The sequence below is a fragment of the Berghia stephanieae genome, chromosome 5 (assembly GCF_034508935.2).
Source record: "Berghia stephanieae isolate SIO BIC M18660-M18661 chromosome 5, UCSD_Bste_1.3, whole genome shotgun sequence".
In the NCBI taxonomy this organism is placed as follows: Eukaryota; Metazoa; Mollusca; class Gastropoda; order Nudibranchia; family Aeolidiidae; genus Berghia; species Berghia stephanieae.
This window is the reverse complement of record NC_088364.1, coordinates 11,694,067-11,720,824: the sequence shown is the minus strand read 5'-3', so window position 1 is coordinate 11,720,824 and position 26,758 is coordinate 11,694,067. Positions and strand designations below refer to the sequence as shown.

Here is a 26,758-nt window from a genome sequence, read left to right as displayed (position 1 = left end):
TACCGTGTGAGCTATCCACGAACACAAAAATATTCGTTTCAAACTCAAAGTCATTACTAGATCCCTCTCTCACCCACTTCTTGAGATCTAGTAATGACTTTGAGTTTGAAACGAATATTTTTGTGTTCGTGGATAGCTCACACGGTAGAGCCACGCTCTCACCTGCCAGGCGGAGTTGTCGTACCAATAAGGTCGCAGGTTCAAACCCCACCACCGCCGCGAAAAAATTTTTATTCTCTATTGTCTTCTGGCACTTTTCTATTCACTTCATATCTTGTTGTTACCAACATAAGTGCCTGCTCCACTCACTTTTCTGAATTAAAAATTCACCCCATACACCGGAGCATACTCAATGTCTCAATCGTTTCTATGTTATATGTTTGTGTTGAGAATATTGGCTATTAAGCTTAACTGCTGGTCAAAATTATTCGCGATGGTGGTGTACGAACGAATCGGCGGTCTCAAGAAGTGGGTGAGAGAGGGATCTAGTAATGACTTTGAGTTTGAAACGAATATTTTTGTGTTCGTGGATAGCTCACACGGTAGAGCCACGCTCTCACCTGCCAGGCGGAGTTGTCGTACCAATAAGGTCGCAGGTTCAAACCCCACCACCGCCGCGAAAAAATTTTTATTCTCTATTGTCTTCTGGCACTTTTCTATTCACTTCATATCTTGTTGTTACCAACATAAGTGCCTGCTCCACTCACTTTTCTGAATTAAAAATTCACCCCATACACCGGAGCATACTCAATGTCTCAATCGTTTCTATGTTATATGTTTGTGTTGAGAATATTGGCTATTAAGCTTAACTGCTGGTCAAAATTATTCGCGATGGTGGTGTACGAACGAATCGGCGGTCTCAAGAAGTGGGTGAGAGAGGGATCTAGTAATGACTTTGAGTTTGAAACGAATATTTTTGTGTTCGTGGATAGCTCACACGGTAGAGCCACGCTCTCACCTGCCAGGCGGAGTTGTCGTACCAATAAGGTCGCAGGTTCAAACCCCACCACCGCCGCGAAAAAATTTTTATTCTCTATTGTCTTCTGGCACTTTTCTATTCACTTCATATCTTGTTGTTACCAACATAAGTGCCTGCTCCACTCACTTTTCTGAATTAAAAATTCACCCCATACACCGGAGCATACTCAATGTCTCAATCGTTTCTATGTTATATGTTTGTGTTGAGAATATTGGCTATTAAGCTTAACTGCTGGTCAAAATTATTCGCGATGGTGGTGTACGAACGAATCGGCGGTCTCAAGAAGTGGGTGAGAGAGGGATCTAGTAATGACTTTGAGTTGAAACGAATTTTTTGGTTCGTGGATAGCTCACACGGTAGAGCCACGCTTCACCTGCCAGGCGGAGTTGTCGTACCAATAAGGTCGCAGGTTCAAACCCCCACCGCCGCAAAAATTTTTATTCTTATGTCTTCGGCACTTTTCTATTCACTTCATATCTTGTTGTTACCAAATAATGCCTGCTCCAACTACTTCTGAATAAAATTCCAACCCATACACCGGAGCATATAATGTCTCAATCGTTTCTATGTTATATGTTTGTGTTGAGAATATTGGCTATTGACGCTTAAACTTTTCGCTGGTCAAGAGTTATTCGCGATGGGGTTACGAACGAATCGGCTGGTCTCGAAGAAGTGGTTGAGAGAGGGATCTGTATGCTGAGTTTGAAACGAATATTTGTGTTCGTGGATAGCTCACACGGTAGAGCCACGCTTCACCTGCAGGCGGGTTGTCGTACCAATAGTCGCAGGTCAACCCCACCACGCGCGAAAAAATTTTATTCTCTATGTCTCTGGCACTTTTCTATTCACTTCATATCTGTTGTTACCAACATAAGTGCTGCTCCACTCACTTTTCTGAATTAAAAATTCACCCCATACACCGGAGCATACAATGTTCAATCGTTTTGTTATTGTTTGTGGATATTGGTATTAAGCTAGTGGCAAAATATTCGATGGGGTGTAGAACGAATGGCGGTCTCAAGAATGGGAGAGGGTCTGTAAGACTTGGAAACGAATATTTTTGTGTTCGTGGATAGCTCACACGGTAGGCCACGCTCTCACTGCAGGGGAGTTGTCGTCCAATAGGTCGCAGTTCAACCCACACCGCCGCGAAAATTTTTATTCTCTATTGTTTCTGCACTTTTTATTCCTTCATTTTGTTGTTACCAACATAGTGCCTGCTCACCACTTTTCTGAATTAAATTCACCCCTACACCGGAGCATACTCATGTCTCATCGTTTCTATGTTATATGTTTGTGTTGAGATATGGCTATTAGCTTAATGCTGGTCAAATTATTCGCGATGGTGGGTCGACGAATCGGCGGTCTCAAATGGTGAGAGAGGGATTAGTAATGACTTGAGTTTGAAACGAATATTTTTGTGTTCGTGGATAGCTCACACGGTAGAGCCACGCTCTCACCTGCCAGGCGGAGTTGTCGTACCAATAAGGTCGCAGGTTCAAACCCCACCACCGCCGCGAAAAAATTTTTATTCTCTATTGTCTTCTGGCACTTTTCTATTCACTTCATATCTTGTTGTTACAACATAAGTGCCTGCTCCACTCACTTTTCTGAATTAAAAATTCACCCCATACACGGAGCATACTCAATGTCTCAATCGTTTCTATGTTATATGTTTGTGTTGAGAATATTGGCTATTAAGCTTAATGTGGTCAAAATTATTCGCGATGGTGGTGTACGAACGAATCGGCGGTCTCAAGAAGTGGGTGAGAGAGGGATCTAGTAATGACTTGAGTTTGAAACGAATATTTTTGTGTTCGTGGATAGCTCACACGGTAGAGCCACGCTCTCACCTGCCAGGCGGAGTTGTCGTACCAATAAGGTCGCAGGTTCAAACCCCACCACCGCCGCGAAAAAATTTTTATTCTCTATTGTCTTCTGGCACTTTTCTATTCACTTCATATCTTGTTGTTACCAACATAAGTGCTGCTCCACTCATTTTCTGAATTAAAATTCACCCATACACCGGAGCATATCAATGTCTCAATCGTTTCTATGTTATATGTTTGTGTGAGAATATTGGCTATTAAGCTTAACTGCTGGTCAAAATTATTCGCGATGGGGTGTACGAACGAATCGGCGGTCTCAAGAATGTGGGTGAGAGAGGATCTAGTAATGACTTTGAGTTTGAAACGATATTTTTGTGTTCGTGGATAGCTCACACGGTAGAGCCACGCTCTCACCTGCCAGGCGGAGTTGTCGTACCAATAAGGTCGCAGGTTCAAACCCCACCACCGCCGCGAAAAAATTTTTATTCTCTATTGTCTTCTGGCACTTTTCTATTCACTTCATATCTTGTTGAAAAAACAGATCAAGCAGTTTAGTTTCTTTTACATCGATCCTACCCGGTTGATAGTTTCAAGTTTCAAGTTCCAACTAAAAGTAAAAGTAAAGACTTAAAAGATGGACTGAAACAAAACAACGATCGTGTGGAATGAATTGTTGAAAGAAAGACATAATCTTAGAATTCGAGACAGCCACTTTAACTTTAACATTCACGGTAAGGGATATGGGGAGACTGGTGGAGATCGTTCGCTTGGGCTTGACACCTTCTACCTCTAGAGCAAAATGCCAAAACCTGAATGTTTCAGGAATCAAATCCTTTCTTCAGCCAACAACAAACAACGCCCCAAAACCAATGAAATCATAAATACAATATTTTGTATATTCTGATTATTCACAGACCTGTCTGTGTTCTCATTATCTCATGATGCTTCGACTCTTGCAATTCGCTGTTAGTTGTTAGTGGGCATTCCTGGCTAGAAAGTTGAAAGACTCCAAAAAGGGCACAGGGCTGCAGAATGGTTTTGGGCATTGGTCAATATGAGAAATCAAAGGTCAAGACTATGCTCAGAACACTACACTGGCTACCCATTCGAGCTAGAATTGAATACATTTCCTTTTTCTGTTTCAATACACTGAATTTCTGATCTCCGAACTACATTCAAGAACTTGTTATCTCCTACTCTCCAATTCGCCAGCTGAGATCATTGGAAATCCAAATTGAAGTTTGTTTTTAATTGTTCATACCAAAGCAAGTGCAACATATTGTTTATTTTGTTTACATCAGCGTTATCATTGCCTGCTCAGAGAGGGCTGAAGAGACAGCATCGGCACGCAGAGGACAAGTAGAAAATATTATGCTGGGACACAAAGCATTAACAAGGTTTCTCTATATATGTATATTTATATGCTCTAGTTTGACGGTATTATTATTATTATTATTATTATTATTATTATTATTATTATTATTATTATTATTATTATTATTATTGTTTTTGCTAATGTTCTATGTTTTTGTAATTGTTGTTGTTGTTTTGTTTATTTTGAAAATTATAACCATTTCTTTTTTTTTTTTTATCATCATGTAGGTCACTTAATTGATGTCATCATGGCGGAGAGACAAAAATCTATTTTAGGAAGAAAAAAGAAAGGTAAGTCATCCAGTCCTAAGTTTACTTTTCCAAACACACACACACACATACACCCCTCCCCCCCCCCCCCCCCCCCCCCCCCCACATACACACACATACTCACAAATCGCACAAGAATGACTTTTGAACTGTGAAAATTAGAAAATAATGTTAATAAAATTGAGCATTTATATCCACATTTACATCCGCAATATCCACCAAATGTGTTAAAATGCTTTGCAATGGGTCTCAACAGCAACACTAAACAATAGTCAACAGCAACACTTAAATGGTTATTGATTGTTTTCTTTCAACAATGGCTTGAGTCATAGAAGAAATGAAATCTTTATAATTCTCTATTTAAATTGAGAGAAACCATTTAGATAAAAGATATAATTTTTTTTTTCAGGTCAGCCAACTGACCCAGGGGATTTCATTGCCCTCGGCAGCAAGACCAAAGGCTCTGAAATGGATCTCAAGCGGCCAGCTAGTCCACCTGGCCTCGGTAGGAAAAAGGAATCGCCGACCACCTCTGGTGCTCCCAGCTTGGCCAAAAAACCAAAACCAGGTTCCTCCACCCTTTTCATGTCCTCAAGTCGACTGATGGGAGAAAGTAGCGCCACCTCTGATGACATGGCAATCACAGGTTTGTACAACAGCTATGGCATTGGCTGTTATTTTGAACGATTCCAATTTATTTGTTAATTTAGTTGTTGCTTGCCAACAGTCACTGCGTTACATTAAAAAAAAAAAAAACAATTGTTTTAAATTTCAGTGGATCCCCTAAGTCTGCTTTCATCAGTTCTGGCAGCAGAGGAAGAGTCAAATGAAGAAAGGACAGAAGCCTTACTCCTGGGTGCCGTCAAAATGTTACGCACCAATCGAGCCAAACCGGATCCTGTTGTCTTTTTATCCCTCATGCACTTGTCTAAACAGAAACCCTCCCTGTTTTGCACTGACGTTGTGACAGAGGTATCGTGTCATTTAAAACCTTTTACTTTCATTTTCCTTTAAATAGTTGATGATTGTCAAAGTGAGAAAAAGAAAAATAGTTAGAAGGTTCTTGTGGTGAAGAAATGACCATAAACATGACTCCATTGGAGTTGTTTTCGTAATAATAATGGTAATGATAATTATAATAATAACAATAAGTATAATAATAATGATGATAATAAGTCAACTAATTCTAATAATAATAATTCATCCTCTTCTTCTTCTTCTTCTTTTTCTTCTTCTTTTCATTCTTATTATTAATATTAATATTATTTTTTTTATTATTGTTATTATTAATATTATTATTTTTATTATTGTTATTATATTATTATTGTTATATTATTATTTATTATTATTATATTATTATTATTATTATTATTATTATTATTATTATTATTATTATTATTATTATTAGATTAATAATAATATTTATTTTGTCTAGTGGTATGACACCTGTCTTCGGATCGGAAGGGCCTTGGTCGGAGTCCTGAGTGGCGCATAGTTAAGCCCTCGGAAAATGTTCTTTACTCATATTCTCTCACCATACTTAGGTGTAAAATGAGTAAGTGGTTGTTAACAGTGCTGTCTCTGTCTGAAAAAAATATGTGATCACCTAATAGGCATCACATCTCGTCCTACATGTTAAGTGTTGCTGTTTGCTGAAGACCTCTTTTAAAGCACTTTAAGCATATTTGGTGGATATTACGCTGTATAAAATCTCAAGTTAAAAAAAAATTTTTTAACTTGCAATAAAGAACTACCTATCACGATATCACTGCATACTGTTGAATCTTCACTATGTGCCACCCTCTCTAGACCTGCAACAAAAGGCCAACAAAAATAGCAAACAATCAGTTTATTTTTTGGAAGAAAAAATCAGAATTGGAAGAATTAATAATTTTTTTAAAGAAATAAATTTACATCAAATGTGAATTGCTATTTTAATTTTCTTGTTACCTTTACAGGCATTTTGTGGTTTGCTCAGGCGTGAGATGGCCTTGACCTTCAAGGCCAAGGGAAATCCCCTGGTGTCCGTGCTGGCCTGTAACATCCTCATGACTGCCTATGGTGAAGAGCAAAACTGGTCTGACACTTTTATTAAGGTACTTGTTTTTTTTTTTTACTACACACAAACTCTACCTCATACCCCAATTTCGAATTGGGTTTCAATTGTAGAATTAAATCACAACTGTCAGGTCACATTCGACTGTCAAGAAGGCCTGACGCGTCTTGCTTTGTTTAATTAATTAGAGTGCAAATAATTGTGTTTATTTTACCTATTGTAATTGGATAATTTTTATATATTATTGGATTTGTTATTTAATGCTATTTCTCATGGGAGTATATTATATTATCAGTCTTTTGAATCGTTTTTGCTTTATATTTTGACTTTTATTTGGCTTTATTTATTTATTTATTGTTTTCTATTCTAAAGAAAAATTGTCTTAAAACAATATTATGTCAGGTTGATTTAGATGGTAAAAGCTGAATTATTATTAGAAAATATGAAACCTATGGTTAAATTTATATGAACATAATTTCTTTATGTGACAAAAATCGAAACTCCAAAATTCTGCTCATTTTAACTTGAAAATCCCTGGTTTTTGCTATCTTTCTCTTCCACACCATAATGTTGTTTTTAGGCAGCTGGTCACTTATTTAAGAACTGAATACACGCCGTTTTCAATATATGGCTTTAATTTTTGAATAATCAAATTAAGGAGTAGAACTTATAACAACACTTTTTTTTTTTCATAATCATCACATTCTAAAACAAGGCTGCATGATTGCAATTAGCCCTCTAGACGCATCAGATTGGGCTAATATATAAAAGTGTCTCTAATGCTCAAACACAACAGAATCTCAGATAATAACAAGAAATGAAGTGAGTAGAAAAGTGCCGGGAGACAATAGAAGATAAGAACTTTGCAGCAATGAGGGTTCAAACCCACAACCTTACTGATACGAAAACTCTGCCTGGCTGCGAGAGGGATGCTTTGCAATTGACACGCTATCCAACACTTAAAAAAAGTGATATCAAGCATGGATTCCCTCTGTCGAATCTCAGAGAATTGTTATTTAATTGTATTATTTCAAATTATTTTTCCATTTAAGAATAATTAATTCGTACTTTATTTATTCTAGGTTTATGTTGAAGACTCTCTAGGAGAGAGGGTTTGGGTGGACAGGGAAGATTGTCGTCAGTTTGTTGACAATATCGTCACAGCCTTTGGCACAAAGAAGTCACCCAAACATCTCATGATGACCAACATTGATCTCATCAAAGGAGAGAGTCCGTGTAAGTTGTTTTTTCTAAATGTTAATTGATACTGTTTGATATTTACACAAATCATTCAACTATGCAGGAGATTTTGAAAACTACTGACGATATGACTGTCCAATGAACATAAACCGTCCTGTTACATGTCAAAATAAGGCAGTTTCGTTGGCTAGTTTTACCAAATATTTATAGACATAATGCATTATTGGTTGAAATGTGAACTTGGACTAGAATTTTAAAATCACATGTCCTTGAAATTGAACAAACAAAAGGGGCCATCAATATAAATAAATGCAGGAGAAAATTAAGGAATATTTCAAGGCTCAAACAAAATCATCAGCAATTTTTTTTAAAAACATGCGAATAGTTCTCAAACCACACTTTCCATTAGATGCAAGCGAATAACAAGTTCTTTTGATGAATAAAATTTAATTTGTAGATGTTTGTTTTAGTGATATCTCACAAATGCAAAGTTTTCATTGTTTTAAAAAAGATAGGTGTAGCACACATGAAAAAAATGAATTAGAAAAAAAAGAAATACAAACAGCAAACAAAACTGTAAGCCCAAGAGAATGAATGACTTGGTTTTGTCCTTATTTTAATGTGTTATCATATTTTTTCATCTTCTCTCTTTCAACGTAATGGTATAGCAAGCCCTGTATCTGCAAGCCGGATCGGTGAAGATGAAGATATGGAAGTAGAGAGTTCTGATGCATCGTCTGTCACACCAAGGTTTGTTACTCCATGTTGTCTGTGTGTCAGAAGTCGTGACATCTGACATTCTTCTCTTCCTCTTCAAAACACCCTGGAAGTGTGCTAACTGTGCGGCTATATAGTTTGTGGTATGAATCTCGCTTTTGGATCGGAAGATCCTGGGTTTGAGTCTCGTACTACGCATATTAAAAAACATCTACAGTACGATGCCATTTAATCATTTTTTGCGGCGGTGGTGGGGTTTGAACCTGCGACCTTATTGGTACGACAACTCCACCTGGCAGGTGAGAGCGTGGATCTACCGTGTGAGCTATCCACAAACACAAAAATATTCGTTTCAAACCCAAGTCATTTCTAGATCCCTCTCTCACCCACTTCTTGAGACCACCGATTCGTTCGCACACCACCATCGCGAAGTAATTTTGACCAGCAGTTAAGCTTAATAGCCAATTTCTCAACACAAACATATAACATAGAAACGATTGAGACATTGAGTATGCTCCGGTGTATGGGGTGAATTTTTAATTCAGAAAATGAGTTGAGCAGGCACTTTGTTGGTAACAACAAGATATGAAGTGAGTAGAAAAGTGCCAGAAGACAATAGAGAATAAAAAATTTCGTGGCGTGGTGGGGTTTGAACCTGCGACCTTATTGATACGACAACTCCGCCTGGCAGGTGAGAGCGTGGCTCTACCGTGTGAGCTATCCACGAACACAAAAAATATTCGTTTCAAACCCAAGTCATTTCTAGATCCCTCTCTCACCACTTCTTGAGACCGCCGATTCGTTCGCACACCACCATCGCGAAGTAATTTTGACCAGCAGTTAAGCTTAATAGCCAATATTCTCAACACAAACATATAACATAGAAACGATTGAGACATTGAGTATGCTCCGTGATGTAGGGGTGAATTTTTAATTCAGAAAAGTGAGTGGAGCAGGCACTTATGTTGGTAACAACAAGATATGAAGTGAGTAGAAAAGTGCCAGAAGACAAAGAGAATAAAATTTTTTGCGCGGTGGTGGGGTTTGAACCTGCGACCTTATTGGTATGACAACTCCGCCTGGCAGGTGAGAGCGTGGCTCTACCGTGTGAGCTATCACGAACACAAAAATATTCGTTTCAAACCCAAGTCATTTCTAGATCCTCTCTCACCCACTTCTTGAGACCGCCGATTCGTTCGCACACCACCATCGCGAAGTAATTTTGACCAGCAGTTAAGCTTAATAGCAAATTCTCAACACAAACATATAACATAGAAACGATTGAGACATTGAGTATGCTCCGGTGTATGGGTGAATTTTTAATTCAGAAAAGTGAGTGGAGCAGGCACTTATGTTGGTAACAACAAGATATGAAGTGATTAGAAAAGTGCCAGAAGACAATAGAGAATAAAAATTTTTTGCGGTGGTGGTTGGGTTTGAACCTGCGACCTTATTGGTACGACAACTCCGCCTGGCAGGTGAGAGCGTGGCTCTACCGGTGAGCTATCCACGAAACAAAAATATTCGTTTCAAACCCAAGTCATTTCTAGATCCTCTCTCACCCACTTCTTGAGACCGCCGATTCGTTCGCACACCACCATCGCGAAGTAATTTTGACCAGCAGTTAAGCTTAATAGCCAATATTCTCAACACAACATATAACATAGAAACGATTGAGACATTGAGTATGCTCCGGTGTTGGGTGAATTTTTAATTCAGAAAAGTGAGTGGAGCAGGCACTTATGTTGGTAACAACAAGAATGAAGTGAGTAGAAAAGTGCCAGAAGACAATAGAGAATAAAAATTTTTCGCGGTGTGTGGGGTTTGAACCTGCGACCTATTGGTACGACAACTCCGCCTGGCAGGTGAGAGCGTGGCTCTACGTGTGAGCTATCCACAACAAAAATATTCGTTTCAAACCCAAGCATTTCTAGATCCCTCTCTCACCCACTTCTTGAGACCGCCGATTCGTTCGCAACACACCATCGCGAAGTAATTTTGACCAGCAGTTAAGCTTAATAGCCAATATTCTCAACACAAACATATAACATAGAAACGATTGAGACATTGAGTATGCTCCGGTGTATGGGTGAATTTTTAATTCAGAAAAGTGAGTTTGAGCAGGCACTTATGTTGGTAACAACAAGATATGAAGTGAGTAGAAAAGTGCCAGAAGACAAAAGAGAATAAAAATTTTTCGCGGGGTGGTGGGTTTGAACACTGCGACCTTATTGGTACGACAACTCCGCCTGGCAGGTGAGAGCGTGGCTCTACCGTGTGAGCTATCCACGAACACAAAAATATTCGTTTCAAACCCAAGTCATTTCTAGATCCCTCTCTCACCCACTTCTTGAGACCGCCGATTCGTTCGCAACCACCATCGCGAAGTAATTTTGACCAGCAGTTAAGCTTAATAGCCAATATTCTCAACACAAACATATAACATAGAAAGATTGAGACATTGAGTATGCTCCGGTGTATGGGGTGAATTTTTAATCAGAAAAGTGAGTGGAGCAGCACTTATGTTGTAACAACAAGATATGAAGTGAGTAGAAAAGTGCCAGAAGACAATAGGAATAAAAATTTTTCGCGGCGGTGGGGGTTTGAACCTGCGACCTTATTGGTACGACAACTCCGCCTGGCAGGTGAGAGCGTGGCTCTACCGTGTGAGCTATCCACGAACACAAAAATATTCGTTTCAAACCCAAGTCATTCTAGATCCCTCTCACCCACTTCTTGAGACCGCCGATTCGTTCGCACACCACCATCGCGAAGTAATTTTGACCAGCATAGCTTATAGCCAATATTCTCAACACAAACATATAACTAGAAACGATGAGACATTGAGTATGCTCCGTGTATGGGTGAATTTTTAATTCAGAAAAGTGAGTGGAGCAGGCACTTATGTTGGTAACAACAAGATATGAAGTGAGTAGAAAAGTGCCAGAAGACAATAGAGAATAAATTTTTGCGGTGGTGTGGGGTTTGAACCTGCGACCTTATTGGTACGACAACTCCGCCTGCAGGTGAGAGCGTGGCTCTACCGTGTGAGCTATCCACGAACACAAAAATATTCGTTTCAAACCCAAGTCATTTCTAGATCCCCTCACCCACTTCTTGAGACCGCCGATTCGTTCGCACACAACCATCGCGAAGTAATTTGACCAGCATTAAGCTTAATAGCCAATATTCTCAACACAAACATATAACATAGAAACGATTGAGACATTGAGTATGCTCCGTGTATGGGGTGAATTTTAATTCAGAAAAGTGAGTGGAGCAGGCACTTATGTTGTAACAACAAGATATGAAGTGAGTAGAAAAGTGCGAAGACAATAGAGAATAAAAATTTTCGCGGGGTGGTGGGGTTTGAATCCTGCGACCTTATTGGTACGACAACTCCGCCTGGCAGGTGAGAGCGTGGCTCTACCGTGTGAGCTATCCACGAACACAAAAATATTCGTTTCAAACCAAGTCATTTCTAGATCCCTCTCTCACCCACTTCTTGAGACCGCCGATTCGTTCGCACACCACCATCGCGAAGTAATTTTGACCAGCAGTTAAGCTTAATACCAATATTCTCAACACAAACATATAACATAGAAACGATTGAGACATTGAGTATGCTCCGGTGTATGGGGTGAATTTTTAATTCAGAAAAGTGAGTGGAGCAGGCACTTATGTTGGTAACAACAAGATATGAAGTGAGTAGAAAAGTGCCAGAAGACAATAGAGAATAAAAATTTTCGCGGTGGTGGTGGGGTTTGAACCTGCGACCTTATTGGTACGACAACTCCGCCTGGCAGGTGAGAGCGTGGCTCTACCGTGTGAGCTATCCACGAACACAAAAATATTCGTTTCAAACCCAAGTCATTTCTAGATCCCTCTCTCACCCACTTCTTGAGACCGCCGATTCTTTCGCACACCACCATCGCGAAGCAGTGATGATACTTTTCCGCGGATCCGCGGAAATCCGCAGTTTTCTTTCATTTCCTCGGTTTTCCTCCTCAGATCCTCGATCCTTGGATATTTCCTTCATTTCCTCCTTTTACTTTTTTTTTTTATATAATAAATCTTTAAAAAATACCTCCTTTTAAAAAAAAATAATATATATATATATAAAAATTTCCTCCTTTTACTGGACTCCGGGCGTTTTAAAGTACTCTTCAAGTACTCAATAGAAGTCATCCTGCCTACTTTCCTGTGGTGCAAGAATGTTCTAGGTGAGTTTTCCGTTTTTCCGAGACTTTTCCTCCTTTTTGACTTTTTGTGAGTATCATCACTGGCGAAGTAATTTTGACCAGCAGTTAAGCTTAATAGCCAATATTCTCAACACAAACATATAACATAGAAACGATTGAGACATTGAGTATGCTCCAGTGTATGGGGTGAATTTTTAATTCAGAAAAGTGAGTGGAGCAGGCACTTATGTTGGTAACAACAAGATATGAAGTGAGTAGAAAAGTGCCAGAAGACAATAGAGAATAAAAATTTTTCGCGGCGGTGGTGGGGTTTGAATCTGCGACCTTATTGGTACGACAACTCCGCCTGGCAGGTGAGAGCGTGGCTCTACCGTGTGAGCTATCCACGAACACAAAAATATTCGTTTCAAACCCAAGTCATTTCTAGATCCCTCTCTCACCCACTTCTTGAGATCGCCAATTCGTTCGCACACCACCATCGCGAAGTAATTTTGACCAGCAGTTAAGCTTAATAGCCAATATTCTCAACACAAACATATAACATAGAAACGATTGAGACATTGAGTATGCTCCGGTGTATGGGGTGAATTTTTAATTCAGAAAAGTGAGTGGAGCAGGCACTTATGTTGGTAACAACAAGATATGAAGTGAGTAGAAAAGTGCCAGAAGACAATAGAGAATAAAAATTTTTCGCGGCGGTGGTGGGGTTTGAACTGCGACCTTATTGGTATGACAACTCCGCCTGGCAGGTGAGAGCGTGGCTCTACCGTGTGAGCTATCCACGAACACAAAAATATTCGTTTCAAACCCAAGTCATTTCTAGATCCCTCTCTCACCCACTTCTTGAGACCGCCGATTCGTTCGCACACACCATCGCGAAGTAATTTTGACCAGCAGTTAAGCTTAATAGCCAATATTCTCAACACAAACATATAACATAGAAATGATTGAGACATTGAGTATGCTCCGGTGTATGGGGTGAATTTTTAATTCAGAAAAGTGAGTGGAGCAGGCACTTATGTTGGTAACAACAAGATATGAAGTGAGTAGAAAAGTGCCAGAAGACAATAGAGAATAAAATTTTTCGCGGCAGTGGTGGGGTTTGAACCTGCGACCTTATTGGTACGACAACTCCGCCTGGCAGGTGAGAGCGTGGCTCTACCGTGTGAGCTATCCACGAATACAAAAATATTAGTTTCAAACGAATATATATATATATATAGAGAGAGAGAGAGAGAGAGAGAGAGAGAGAGAGAGAGAGAGAGAGAGAGAGAGAGATTATTAAACAAATATTATGTAGAATATGATGAATCATTCCTACACACAGATATCAGTACCAGCAGAGTGCCATTGAAACCTACATCATCGACACTGTGAGGGATGTGTTGAATCGCCGCCAGCCCATGGACTCATCGTCCCGTAACTTGATACGTCTGATGACAGCCACCAGTGGCTATGGGGAAGTCAGGAATATGGCTGCTCAGAGAATGGACATGTGGCTGCAGAATCCCAAGGTATGAATACAATAACAGATGTTTATTAGTTTATTAGATCTTCTTCTTCTTCTTCTTCTTCTTCTTCTTCTTCTTCTTCTTCTTCTTCTTCTTCTTCTTCTTTTTCTTCTTCTTCTCTCTTCTTCTTCTTCTTCTTCTTTCTTCTTCTCTTCTTCTTTTTTCTTCTTCTTCTTTTCTTCTTCTTCTTCTTCTTCTTCTTCTTCTTCTTCTTCTTCTTCTTCTTCTTCTTCTTCTTCTTCTTCTTCTTTCTTCTTCTTCTTCTTCTTCTTCTTCTTCTTCTTCTTCTTCTTTCTTCTTCTTCTTCTTCTTTCTTCTTCTTCTTCTTCTTCTTCTTCTTCTTCTTCTTCTTCTTTCTTCTTCTTCTTCTTCTTCTTCTTCTTCTTCTTCTTTCTTCTTCTTCTTCTTTCTTCTTCTTCTTCTTCTTCTTCTTCTTCTTCTTCTTCTTCTTCTCTTCTTCTTCTTTCTTTCTTCTTCTTTCTTCTTCTTCTTTCTTCTTCTTCTTCTTTCTTCTTCTTCTTCTTCTTTCTTCTTCTTCTCTTCTTCTTCTTCTTCTTCTTTCTTCTTTTCTTCTTCTTCTTCTTCTTCTTCTTCTTTCTTCTTCTTCTTCTTCTTCTTTCTTCTCTTTTCTTCTTCTTCTTCTTCTTCTTCTTCTTCTTCTTCTTCTCTTCTTCTTCTTCTTCTTCTTCTCTTCTTCTTCTTCTTCTTCTTCTTCTTCTTCTTCTTCTTCTTCTTCTTCTTCTTCTTCTTCTTCTTCTTCTTCTTCTCTTCTTCTTTCTTCTTCTTCTTCTTCTTCTTCTTCTTCTTCTTCTTCTTCTCTTCTTCTTCTTTTCTTTCTTCTTCTTCTTCTTCTTCTTTCTTCTCTTCTTCTTCTTCTTCTTTTCTTCTTTCTTCTTCTTCTTCTTCTTCTTCTTCTTTCTTCTTCTCTTCTTCTTCTTCTTTCTTTCTTCTTCTTCTTCTTCCTTCTTCTTCTTTCTTCTTCTTCTTCTCTCTTCTTCTTCTTCTCTTTCTTCTTCTCTTCTTCTTCTTCTCTTCTTCTTCTTTCTTCTTCTTCTTTCTTCTTCTTCTTCTTCTTCTTCTTCTTCTTCTTCTTCTTCTTCTTCTTCTTCTTCTTCTTCTTCTTCTTCTTCCTTCTCTTCTTCTTCTTCTTTCTTCTTCTTTTCTTTCTTCTTCTTCTTCTTCTTCTCTTCTTTCTTCTTCTCCTGGTAATCAATTGATGATCCTACATGTCAAGCACTTAGTGCCTGTTTAGATAGGGTAAAAGACAAAGTAAGAGCTAATTATATTATTATTATTATCATTATTATTATTATTATTATTATTATTATTATTATTATTATTATTATTATTATTTTATTATTATTATTATATTATTATTATTATTATTATTATTAATTTAACCATGACCTAAATCAAATGTTTTTTGTTGACAAAAATATTCTTCCATTTGGACATGAAATAAAATGGTCTCATCCATGTTGATTTATTCCATAAATTCTTAAAATCCTTGAGGAAGTGTTTTACAAATCTGAAATTATGCTGCTTAAGATTAAGCTAAACGAATACATTATACATGGTACTTTTGCAAGTAAAAGCAAATATGCCAACTCATCTGAACCGGTAAATTATGGCCAATCATTATGCTCAAACAGATTTTGTATTGATTATTTGAGTCAACGGGTGATAAAATGACTTTTATTTAGAAAAGGCTTACAAGTTACTTGATTATCAATCTGTGAAAAATAATTTTATGATTTTTAGATATTCCAGTTTTTCGGTGTTCGTTGGCCAAAAAAATAGATTGCTATACGAAACAATTTTGGCTCCCAACCCGAATTGATATATATTCCAATGACCAGATAAGAAAACTATAATTTTAAAGACTTAACATTGTGTGCATTGAATCCTCAGCTCACGCGTGTGTCACAAGATCTCTTGTTATCAGTGTGTACCAATTGTGACAAACACGACAAGCTGGACCTGGAGACTATGGCACATTTGACCAAGATGAGGATGAAGACAAAGCAACTCATCAACCACTTCCTCACTTGCATGAGGTGAGTTCAAATCAAGCCTTTTTTTTCCTTCCTTCCTTCTGTGTTGTCCTCCAGAGCCATTAGACCCATAGTGCTATAGTTTATCCTCGTCTCTATTGCATGAAGCAGACAACAGCAATTGCTTGTTACCTCTGTGATAGGATGCAAGTCTAATTAATGCCTGCTGGGTTGACATGTGGGTCAGAGAAAAATCTTGACAGCACACAGAATCAATACTGGTCTGCTTCCTTTTTGAAGTGAGTGCTGTACCATCTGAGCTATCCAGAGCTTTCAATTAAACAGTAACAGTTTCTTATTTTCATCTTGATAGGATGATGTTCTATCTCAAAGTACTTTTTATATATCTTGTTCAGAATCTGCTTTTTAGAAACTCCTCTATAACATGGAGAAAAGACAGAGCAGGGGAGAGGCTGAAAATATATCACTGCACTGAATTGTTTGCTCACATCAAGATCAAACCTATTTTAAAAGTGGATATCAATTTTAAAAAGAACAACAAATATTATACGGTTTTTATTTTGGTCTCTTCTCTCAGAAATTCTGTTCCTGTTTAATATTCTTAATGTTTGATTTTTTTTTTTTAATGATTTTTAATTGCAGAGAGCTCCTGTCTCAGCACCCAGAGAATCTGCGCATGATACTCAACCACACGGTATACAATGAGTTGTCTACCTCCAGGAATCCAAATAACATGCCTCTGCTTGGAACTGTCTTCTCACATTCCCCTGATCTTGCCTCCAAGGTAAAAGTAATAGAATGTAGAGATAATGACAGTTGACAATCAAATTCAAAGTTTATACATCTAGTTTTGGATTCGTTGTCTTTACTCTATTGATTACATTTTCATTTATTTATTTATTTAATTATTTATTTATTTATTTGCTTGTTTATAGTTTTATTTATTTATGTTATTTTTAAAAATGTGTTTATACTTTGTTGTTGACGGGAGTCTTTGTTTAGATGAATTTTGAGTATTTGTACACAGACCCTATGAAAGTCTGATTGGCTCAAATCTGGAGTGGCAGAGATTTTACAAATTGACACTTTATATCTAAACAACTGATGATTGTATTTATGAAAACAGATTCTGACTCATGTTTCTCAATTCATCAATGTTCTCTACTCTGTTTTGTTTTTGTTTTTAAAAATTTTCTTTAAATCAAATTTTTAATCACGATACCCTCAGATAAAGTCTAAAAAATATTCGAATTATAATAATAAAAATATTAATTTTACGAAGAAATGGGTATGTGCCAAGTTTATCTACACTTCACTTCATCAATTCTAAGACATTTTAGACTAATAAATCAAAGAAATAAGGGAAGTAATTCAGGATGTTTGTTACGTTGGCAGCATTGGCAGGTCTGAATTTTAAGAGTGACCGCAACATAATGTAAGATAAGTTTGTTCTTTTTTAAAAAACAAATATTATGGAGCTATAATACTTGTTTTGGCTGATAAACACATTTCTATTGCTGTGATTGTGATGCCAATGATAAAAGATCTTTTTTCAGTTCTGAATAAATAGTGTCGTTGTGATCTTTGTACACAATCAGATTCTGGCTGAAATTTTCCAAGACTTGTTGGTCAACAAGGAGGACTACCTCCGTGCCTTGAGGATGTTGTTGAGGGAGATTGTCAGAGTTACCCGACTTGATATGAACTTCTCCGCCTTCTGCCTTGGACTAATGCATGAACGAACAGAACCTAAATTTGTTGAAATGGACTCAACCCTGAAGGTATTTATCATTCACCAGCAAAGCAAAGATAACCATATATATATATATATATTGATAGGAGGGAGGATGAATTCATAGTATTCATATGGAGTGGTATAGGTACTTGAGATTAATTCCATATGCGGTGTGGTATGCTGTATACGTTCTTTGGAGGCCATGAGAAGTAGGGGAGGGGGAGAGTGAAGAGGGAGGCCAGGGGGAGAAAGATAAGGAAGAGGGCACATTGAGAGAGAGAGAGAGAGAGAGAGAGAGAGAGAGAGAGAGAGAGAGAGAGAGAGAGAGAGAGAAGGGAGATGTCAGAGAAAAATGCTTATTAATAATAATGACAGCGTGGCTCAGCAGTACGGTCTTTGCTTTGTACCCGAAAGGTACCGAGTTCGCTCACTTGCCGCTGTGCTGTGTGGCCTTGAGCAAGTCACCTCGCCCTAGCTCAATTTGCGGCACTTTACTGCGGCTGACACCTGTGTTATTTCAGTCTTCCTTTGGAATAGACCCTAGAGACAAGTTTCCCCTGTGGGATGAATAAAGGGAATTTTATTTATTATTTATCATCAATTTGAAAAATTAGCATACACACGTACACACAACATTTTCCACATGTGCACATACAAAGACATTCACAAACACACACAGACACATGCACATATACAAAGAGAGATGATTACAAGCAGGTGGAAATTAATCGAGGAATATCTTATCAATACATTTGCAACCTTGTAGAAGAGCTCGTTATTAATAATGCTTTATTAATGCTACTTCCCCAGGAGAGATATGTGGTGTCCATAGCAGATCTAGTATCCATGGATGTCTTGCTAAGTGTTAGTCACAATGTCAGAGAGGCAGCCGCTGGTCTGATGCAAGGGGACAAGAAAAGTAAGTCAATTCTTGTGTCATAGCTCTATTTAAGATAGATATAAAAAATTGATACATCAGTCTCTGTTTATAAGTATACCGGCTACAAGCAAGATGTGATGCGGCTATTGAGCATGCTCAGGGTGTGAGACAGAATATTTGCAATATAAATTTACCCCTTTATAAGCACGCTCACTGAAAAGGACTTTCAATTTTCTGACCGTTTTTTAAAAATGGAAAAATTAACGATATTGAGTTTAAAATAAAAATAAATAAAAATACAGAGTTGACAGAAAACATCAAATGCTCTACGACTAGTATATGATTCACGCCTCAGTATTTCCTTATTACTTCCCTTTAACACCTCAGTGATGAAAGGAGGAGCAATGCAAGTCCGTTATAAAATCGTAATTGATAACAAAATGGCAGTCTTGAAAGCTAATGGAAGAGGTATAATGAGGGGGGGGGGGGGGAGTTGCAGTTGTTCATATTCATATGAGTTGTATATACGGTGCTTGAACATGGTAAAGGAAAGGAGGACTTAACCTTATTCAATAAAATCACTCATAGAAAACTGAAACTGATGACCACAGTTCGTATACAGAGGTGTTACATGTACTTATGATGTGAGTGTGAGTGACAATTGCACTGTACTCTTTATCTGTGACTACTTGATTTCATGCTTATGTCTGTTGAAAAGTCTTGTTTTGTGCTATTTACCGGTACTCTGCACAACAGCTTCCAAGGTTAAACAAGCAATAAAAACCATCGGGAACAGAGTCTGAAGCCGTTCACAGAAAAAGAGGATGACATAAACAGGTGCTTCCAATTAAAAGTCAAACCAGCAACAATGACAAACTTCTTTACCCCTCATCTCATAACTACTTAATTCTGTATATTATGGCAGATACGAAAGGGTTTGTTTACCTATTAAGAAATCAAATTTAAGTGAAAAAAAAATAATCTAAAAAAGGATTTTTTTATGGACCATTGACAGTTCCGAACCTGCAGTCTGTTAAGTGTTGCTTTTGGCAAAGGATCCCTTGTAAAGCATTTTGAGCATGTTTTGTGGATATTGCGCTATATAAATTCTAATTTTTTTTTTCCCTTCATGCTTCAGTAATATGCATCTTTTTTTCTCCCAATTTATTCAGACCTGGAGTTGATTAATGTCTTCAAGAACAAAGTGGCATTGATAGAGAGGGACTCGGTGTGGTGGTTGCACATTGTCGTACCAAAGATTATCGATTTGAAGTCTGACGTCTATCTCCACTGGTCAGTACAAATTATGTTTTGTTTTGTTTTTTTTTTGTTTTTTTTTGTCAATGTGTAGTAACTCTAAGAGGTGAAGTAGCACATACAGATGATTTTGAATGGAAAGTACTAACTAAATAATAATAATAATAATAATAATAATAATCATAATATTTAATAATATAAATGATTGTAATGATATGGATGGTAATAACAATAATAATGATATCATCATCATCATCATCATCATGATAATATTAAAAATTGTGATAATAATATTAATGATATTGATAATAATAATAAAAATAATAATGATAATAATAATAATAATGATTATGATGATGATGATGGTTGTACCAGATTGGCATGATGGGTGAGATGTTCTAGCAAGTGTCATGAAACTGATGATAACAAGCCAACAATATATCATTTTCTCAAAGGCTAACTGCAATATTTAACTTTTTTTAATGTTTGTATTTCTTAACAGTCTGAAAAAGGTTCTTTTCCTGGAGACCCCAGAACACTACTACAACAAGGACAACTGGCCTCCCGAGAGTGAAAGAGGGTAAGGATTGAACAACACCACTAGCACATCTCATTTATTTGTAGTGTTTCATTCATCCTGTTTTGTTGATAAAGGGGAAACCCAAAACGTCCACATTATCTGTTTTCGTTTTTTAAATTGAAGCTTACATTTAATTTCACATTGTTATTTAGTCAACATGGAGGACAGTAGCCCTGGGCTGGCATATTCAAGAAATTTCTCCAGTCTCGTCCATTCTTGTGCAACTATATGGTCTTGTATGACACTCGCTTTCGGAGCGGTAGATCCTGGGTTCGAGCCTCGCTTGGCGCATAGTTAAATCCTTGGAAAAGGCTCTTTACTCACATTCTGTCACTGTACTCAGATGTAAAATGAGTACTTGGCCATTAACAATGTTGTGATATCGCCTAACAGGTTTCATGTCTTGTTTTACATGTTACTTGTTGCTGTTGGTCAGGGACTCTTTGTAAAGCACTTTGATCATGTTTAGTGGAAATTGCGTGAGATAAAAGCTCAAGTTTTTGGTGTTTTTTTTTTTCTTTTCTTTGATTTCTGCTTCTAGCAGTCACAGACAAGCAATGAATAACTACATTTAATATTCCTTATTCCCCTTTCAGAATTATACTCCGATTGGCATCAGAGGCACCAGTACTGGAGGATACCCTAATGCGACTTCTGGTGATTGGTTTGTTGCGGGACCTTCCTTTGTCAGCGTTGGATGCCATCACATTGGTGGACCAGCTGGTTTGCCGTGCTGCCCAGTTACATGATAGTGAGGGTTTTAAAAAAATTTTGTTTGTTTATTCTTTTAAATTAATTTTCTGAGGACATCTCTTCTAATTAATGCATAGCGGCCAACTGGCCTGATAAACTCAAGACTGTCCCGAATTGCAATCTGAGAAAAAGAAATGGACTGTTTATATGTATGGAAATGGTCCTTGACTGTCCCAGGATTATGCTTTTTTGACCAGCAAATTAAAACTTGAAATAGAAAAAGCTCTAAATCTAGATTATATTATACAACAGCGTGGCTCAGCGGTACAGTCTTTGCTTCGTACCTGAAAGGAACACTTTGTGTTGCTGCACTGTGGCTGATGCCTGGGTTATTCCAGTCTTCCCTTGGAATAGACCCTAAAGACAAATTTCCCCATGGGGATGAATAAAGGGAATTTTATTTATTTTTATTTTTATAATAGTCCAAACATACCTCTGTTTAGGATCATGACAGTATTGTGCATTACTTTGTCCTGTTTTAACTTTTCGAAATGTTGGCCGCTGTGCTAATGACATATATTAGATCCAACTCTTCATTACCCAGAAAATACAATTTATTGATTGAATAATACTTTTTTTGAGGGGGGGGGGGGGGGGCAGATTGTTAACCCACAATATGCTCACTTAGACAATACGAGTTATCCCTGTTGACCTCAGGTGTTTGTTTAATGGAATATCGATAGTTCTTCATGGAATGCCAAGACGATTGCTTCTGACCTGTGAGAGGCATAGAAGGATGTCATTTTAAAAAATTGTGAACTTCCTTGTTACAGCCTCAAGCACTTTTGCTTTTTTCCATGGGCCAGGTTTTTAATCCTGAATTTGTTCACTTTGATAACCTGATTGGTTCTTGCTGACATCAGGTGTTCGTTTGATGGATTATCTTTGTCCTTTCATAGAAAACCTCGCACAGACGGGTGTAGATTTTTTTTTCTTCATTTGTGAAAGGATGAATATCATTTATGTTTTATTATTTTGATTTTACCCCTTATCTGCTTCAGGTGGCTTGAGAGATGTATTGAAGATGGAGAGACTGGAGTTTTTGGATGCTTTACTCAACCTGTGTGTCTACAAACACCCTGAAAACATCATCCTTCCTTCTGAGTAAGTCGCCCTGTGCTGCAACCATTTTACGATTGTGTATTGTTGTTGTTGTCATTGTTATTATTTTTATTATTATTATTATTATTATTATTATTATTATTATTATTATTATTATTATTATTATTATTATTATTATTATTATTATTATTAATTTAAAAAAAAAATTTTTTTTTTTGCTTTCAATTTGATTAATTTTTAAAAAAAATATTTTTTTTTTTGCTTTCAATTTGATTAATTTTCAAAATTTATTTTTTTTTTTTTAGATATTTGTTTTTGACTATTGTCAAATGATGTTTGTTGGTCTGAAACATGTATTTTTGTTGTTTGATAATTCAAGTTTAAAGCAAAATACATAGAGATGTTAATCCTAAATTCACTTAAATTCTTCAAAATAAAATCATGAATACTTTTTATAACTTATATCGTTTTTTCAGCTACAACCCTCCAAGCTTGGCCATTACTGGACTGATGTGGAAGGCGTGGCTTGTTTTGTTGGTCATCACAACCTACAACCCTGGGGTCTTTGGTAAGTTTGGGGTAGGGGGAGCCTGAAAGTGTACCATTGCCAACTCCACCAATTTTATTGGGAGAAACCATAAAATTTTTCTCTAGCTAGATTTCCTTAATCATCAGCTGTTTTCCTGATTTTTAATGTATTTTGACATTCCAGACAGTGCTGTTAATGGCCAGGTCTCATTTTACACCTCAGTGTGGTGAGAGAATGTGCAAAGGACTCAACTGTCAACACAGAGCAGGACTCAAACCCCAGGACCTTCCAATTCAAAGGCAAATTTCATACCACAAGATCACATAGCTGCACAAATAATCACATCGTCGTCATTACCACCATAACCACCACTGCCATTATCAGCATCATAATAATCATTACATAGTGAATTTTTTTGGTAATGTTTTTATTATTCCCCAGGAGAGACAGCATGGCACAAATATCCAGCACTTCAATTCTTTATGGAGATGACGATGACCAAGTGAGTACTTGTCATGATAACTAACCCTTAAGATACAACAATTAATAATATCATATTGGGGATGGGTGGAGGGGGGGTATTTAACAATGAGAGTGGAGGAACGTTTAACATTAAAAAATGTTTTCTTCTTTAAAAAAAAAATTGTTTGATTCTAATTCGTAGTAATAGACAGGTATGCTAACACCACATTTTCACAACGCCACTCAGACAAAATTAACCCAAGCTAACAGAAGATTTAGAACGACAAATTCTTTCAAACTCGATTACTATCATGTCCTATATCTCCCCCCAGCAACTACCAGTTTCCTCCCCCCACTACAGCTACAGATGATAAAAAGATGGAAGAATACAGAGTCCAGGAGAGGCAGGTATGAAGGTGGACGGAAAATTTCAATGCACATTTTTGAAAATCTGCATCTGTTGTGTTTTGAAATCTAATCTAATTCTCTCTGTTTCTTCTTCTTTTTCTTCTTCTTCTTCTTCTTCTTCTTCTTCTTCTTCTTCTTCTTCTTCTTCTTCTTCTTCTTCTTCTTCTTCTTCTTCTGCTTCTTCTTCTTCTTCTCTTTTTTCTTAGGAAAAAAAAAAGAAATTTATGAAGGATTATTGAACACACCTTGCTTAATGTACAATACTTTATCCCTTGGTATAGACACTTTGGCTCTTGGAATAATTTTCTACACTTAAAATTTTTATCTTTTTTTATTTCCCTATATTCGTCTCAAAGGGAAAATTTGTTTTTAGGATCTATTCCAAGGTAAGACGAATTCCTCAGGGTTCAGTTGCAGTGCAAGGCTGCAAAGTGAGCTAGGACGAGGTAACTTGCATAAGGCCACACAGCACAGTGGGTAGTTGAACTCTCTATCTTTCGGGTACAAAGTCAAGAACATGCTGCTGACCCATCCTATCAGGGATGAACGCAAATTTGGAGGTCCATGCAGGTTTTGGATGACATTGTTTGACCAGAGATGTTATATCCAAGCATTTAAAAAAGGACTGCGTATCATCCTAAATGTTACATGTACTTTGTCATGATAGAAATGAATAATTGAAAATAATTAGATTATGCTGCTTCCTCTATGGACATGATCAAATGTTCAAATAAACCCCCAAAGACATTATGTATCATCAACATTTTATATTTTTAAATGAAAGTATTTATTTAAATTCTCAATCCCATGTTCTACCCTGTTTGTCTTTATCACTAGGATTCGCTGATTCCTCCAATGATTGTAATGATTTTGATTGGCTCAATAAAAAGGTCGATATGAACTCTTTTTGTAATACAACGGCCAAGCAAAGCAAATGATCAGTTCAATTTTACACATCTATTTTGAAATTTCTTTTTCCCGAACAGATCCGCCAACAAGAGATCCAACTGGTGATAGAGTTTGAAACCCACCTAGCTGCGGCCACCAGCAAGGCCACCATCACAGAGGCCAATAGCCATCTTATCGGACAGCTGAATCATAATGACCCCAGGTTAGAAACAAATCAATTATTTATAATAAAATGAAGGGAGCATGTTTTTAAAAAAAATTTGTCTGCCAATTTTTTAAAAACATTTTCTACTACTTCGAAAGAGAAAGTGAAAACCATATTTTCTGAACAAAGCGACAACATTTTAGAGGTTAGATTAAATCATTATTGCTTCTACTAAGAGTTAATTGATTACTTTAGCTAGTGGCTATAACCTCACAGCCAACCTGTACTGTACAAAAAGAGAAATTGCCATACAATATTGAACGAAGAATAGAGATTGAGCCATTAAAATGTGGTATATTACTGTGTCTCACTGATTCAATCTTACATATTCTCTCTATCTTCTTTTAACAGTGGCCCTGCTCGATTCCCCCCTCCAGAGATCATAGAACAGCTGAAGACATTAAACAGTACCTTGAAGCTTGGACCAATGCTGTGTAGAAGTCGCAGTCCAGATTTCCTCTTGCAGATCATCAATAGACAGGTACACAGTTATAATTATACATATTAATTGAAATGAACAAGTGGGTATGAAAGGTGCCAGACTAAGCAAGAAATTAAAATAGAGGAAAAAACCCATCACCAAAAAATCAGTCGATTTTTTGGTAATGATTTTTTCTTGTATTTTTCTTGCTTGCTTTGTCTGGCACCTTTCATACACACTTGTCCATTTGTTTATCTTACACCAGTGCCTGCTCCTTAATTTCTTAAATTTATTGAAGAATAGCAAGCCATGGACTGGACGTTTAGCCCAATTTTTGTTGGCTTAAATGACATTAGACCTATTATATACCACAATAACCATTAAACGTGCTCAAAGTGCTTTACAAGGGGTCCCCAGCCAACAGCAACACTTAACATATAGGACAAGACATGATGCCTGATAGGCAATATTACAAATTTTTCGTAGTACCAGGCAGGTCTGGTTCTGGCATTGAGAGACTTGATGTGTGGTGGAACAAATAGGTTCAGATTCCGACTCTCTAGAAGTTAGCTAGAGTATCAATGATAGATTATCATCTCAATTGCTCTAAAAATAGGGCTTTACCCTCTCCTTAGCACCTACAGCAAACTCGTCACATTTGTTATGACACAATATTATATACATTTTTCTTATTCAGATTTATTTTGTACATCATAAACTTTGAAGAATGATCTTTGTTTAATCAATAAGAACATAAAGTTGTTTTGTAGAGAGCTTGTTTGAGTTTAAAAAATCTATTTTTCTGCTGTGTAAGCCTGCCATTTTGGGGAAAATACTGAAAATCATCGGTAAGGAGAGACTTAAAGGCAATCATTCAAAACTTTCCTTCCTTTTTCACTTTTTGTCACCATCAGCACTGATGAATAATGATTTCATGAATTAAATAGCTTTGTTTTTTTTTCTCCCCCAATGTTCAGGGTACGTCTCAGGCCATGCCTTGGTTGGCTGAGTTGGTGGAGTCTAGTGAGGGATCCTTGGATGTGCTGCCTGTCCAGTGTCTGTGTGAGTTCCTGCTCCATGAATCGGCCGATGGCGGAATGGACATGGAAGACGACGATACAGTGTCTGGGGCTGAAAAGCTCAAGATTAAACAGGTTTGTGTCATCTATTTCCTTCCCCCCATAAATTAAATTTTAATTGAGTGTTTACATAGCACACTATCCACTAAACATGCTCAAAGCACTTTACAAGGGGTCCCTGGCCAATAGCAACATTTAACATGCATGACGGGACATGACGCCTGTTAGGCGAAATTACAATTTTTTCAGACAGAGACAACGCTGTCTACGGCCAGGTACTCATTTTACACCTGAGTATGGTGAGAGAATTGAGAGTTAGAGCTTT

General features: G+C 37.4%; 1 protein-coding gene across 2 annotated transcripts in view; it reads left to right on the top strand.

Annotated features, from left to right (window-relative positions):
• The window catches only part of LOC144972409 (integrator complex subunit 1-like), a 54,166-nt gene that overhangs the window by 3,393 nt on the left and 24,015 nt on the right, over positions 1-26,758 (top strand). The window contains exons 1-22 of one of the 2 annotated variants that reach the window (XM_078913568.1): positions 3,348-3,539; positions 4,411-4,473; positions 4,862-5,098; positions 5,228-5,424; positions 6,411-6,548; positions 7,591-7,744; positions 8,377-8,458; positions 13,955-14,141; positions 16,050-16,195; positions 16,796-16,937; positions 17,752-17,934; positions 18,699-18,807; positions 19,941-20,061; positions 20,528-20,605; positions 21,202-21,356; positions 22,360-22,462; positions 22,897-22,988; positions 23,391-23,451; positions 23,744-23,819; positions 24,806-24,930; positions 25,285-25,414; positions 26,332-26,508. In XM_078913568.1, coding sequence (XP_078769694.1) covers positions 4,431-4,473; positions 4,862-5,098; positions 5,228-5,424; positions 6,411-6,548; positions 7,591-7,744; positions 8,377-8,458; positions 13,955-14,141; positions 16,050-16,195; positions 16,796-16,937; positions 17,752-17,934; positions 18,699-18,807; positions 19,941-20,061; positions 20,528-20,605; positions 21,202-21,356; positions 22,360-22,462; positions 22,897-22,988; positions 23,391-23,451; positions 23,744-23,819; positions 24,806-24,930; positions 25,285-25,414; positions 26,332-26,508 — 2,736 coding nt within the window. In that variant the 5' untranslated portion in view covers positions 3,348-3,539; positions 4,411-4,430. Of the gene's footprint in view, positions 1-3,347; positions 3,540-4,410; positions 4,474-4,861; positions 5,099-5,227; positions 5,425-6,410; positions 6,549-7,590; positions 7,745-8,376; positions 8,459-13,954; positions 14,142-16,049; positions 16,196-16,795; positions 16,938-17,751; positions 17,935-18,698; positions 18,808-19,940; positions 20,062-20,527; positions 20,606-21,201; positions 21,357-22,359; positions 22,463-22,896; positions 22,989-23,390; positions 23,452-23,743; positions 23,820-24,805; positions 24,931-25,284; positions 25,415-26,331; positions 26,509-26,758 lie in introns of those variants that run through there. The other variant, XM_078913569.1, reaches the window with a different exon arrangement.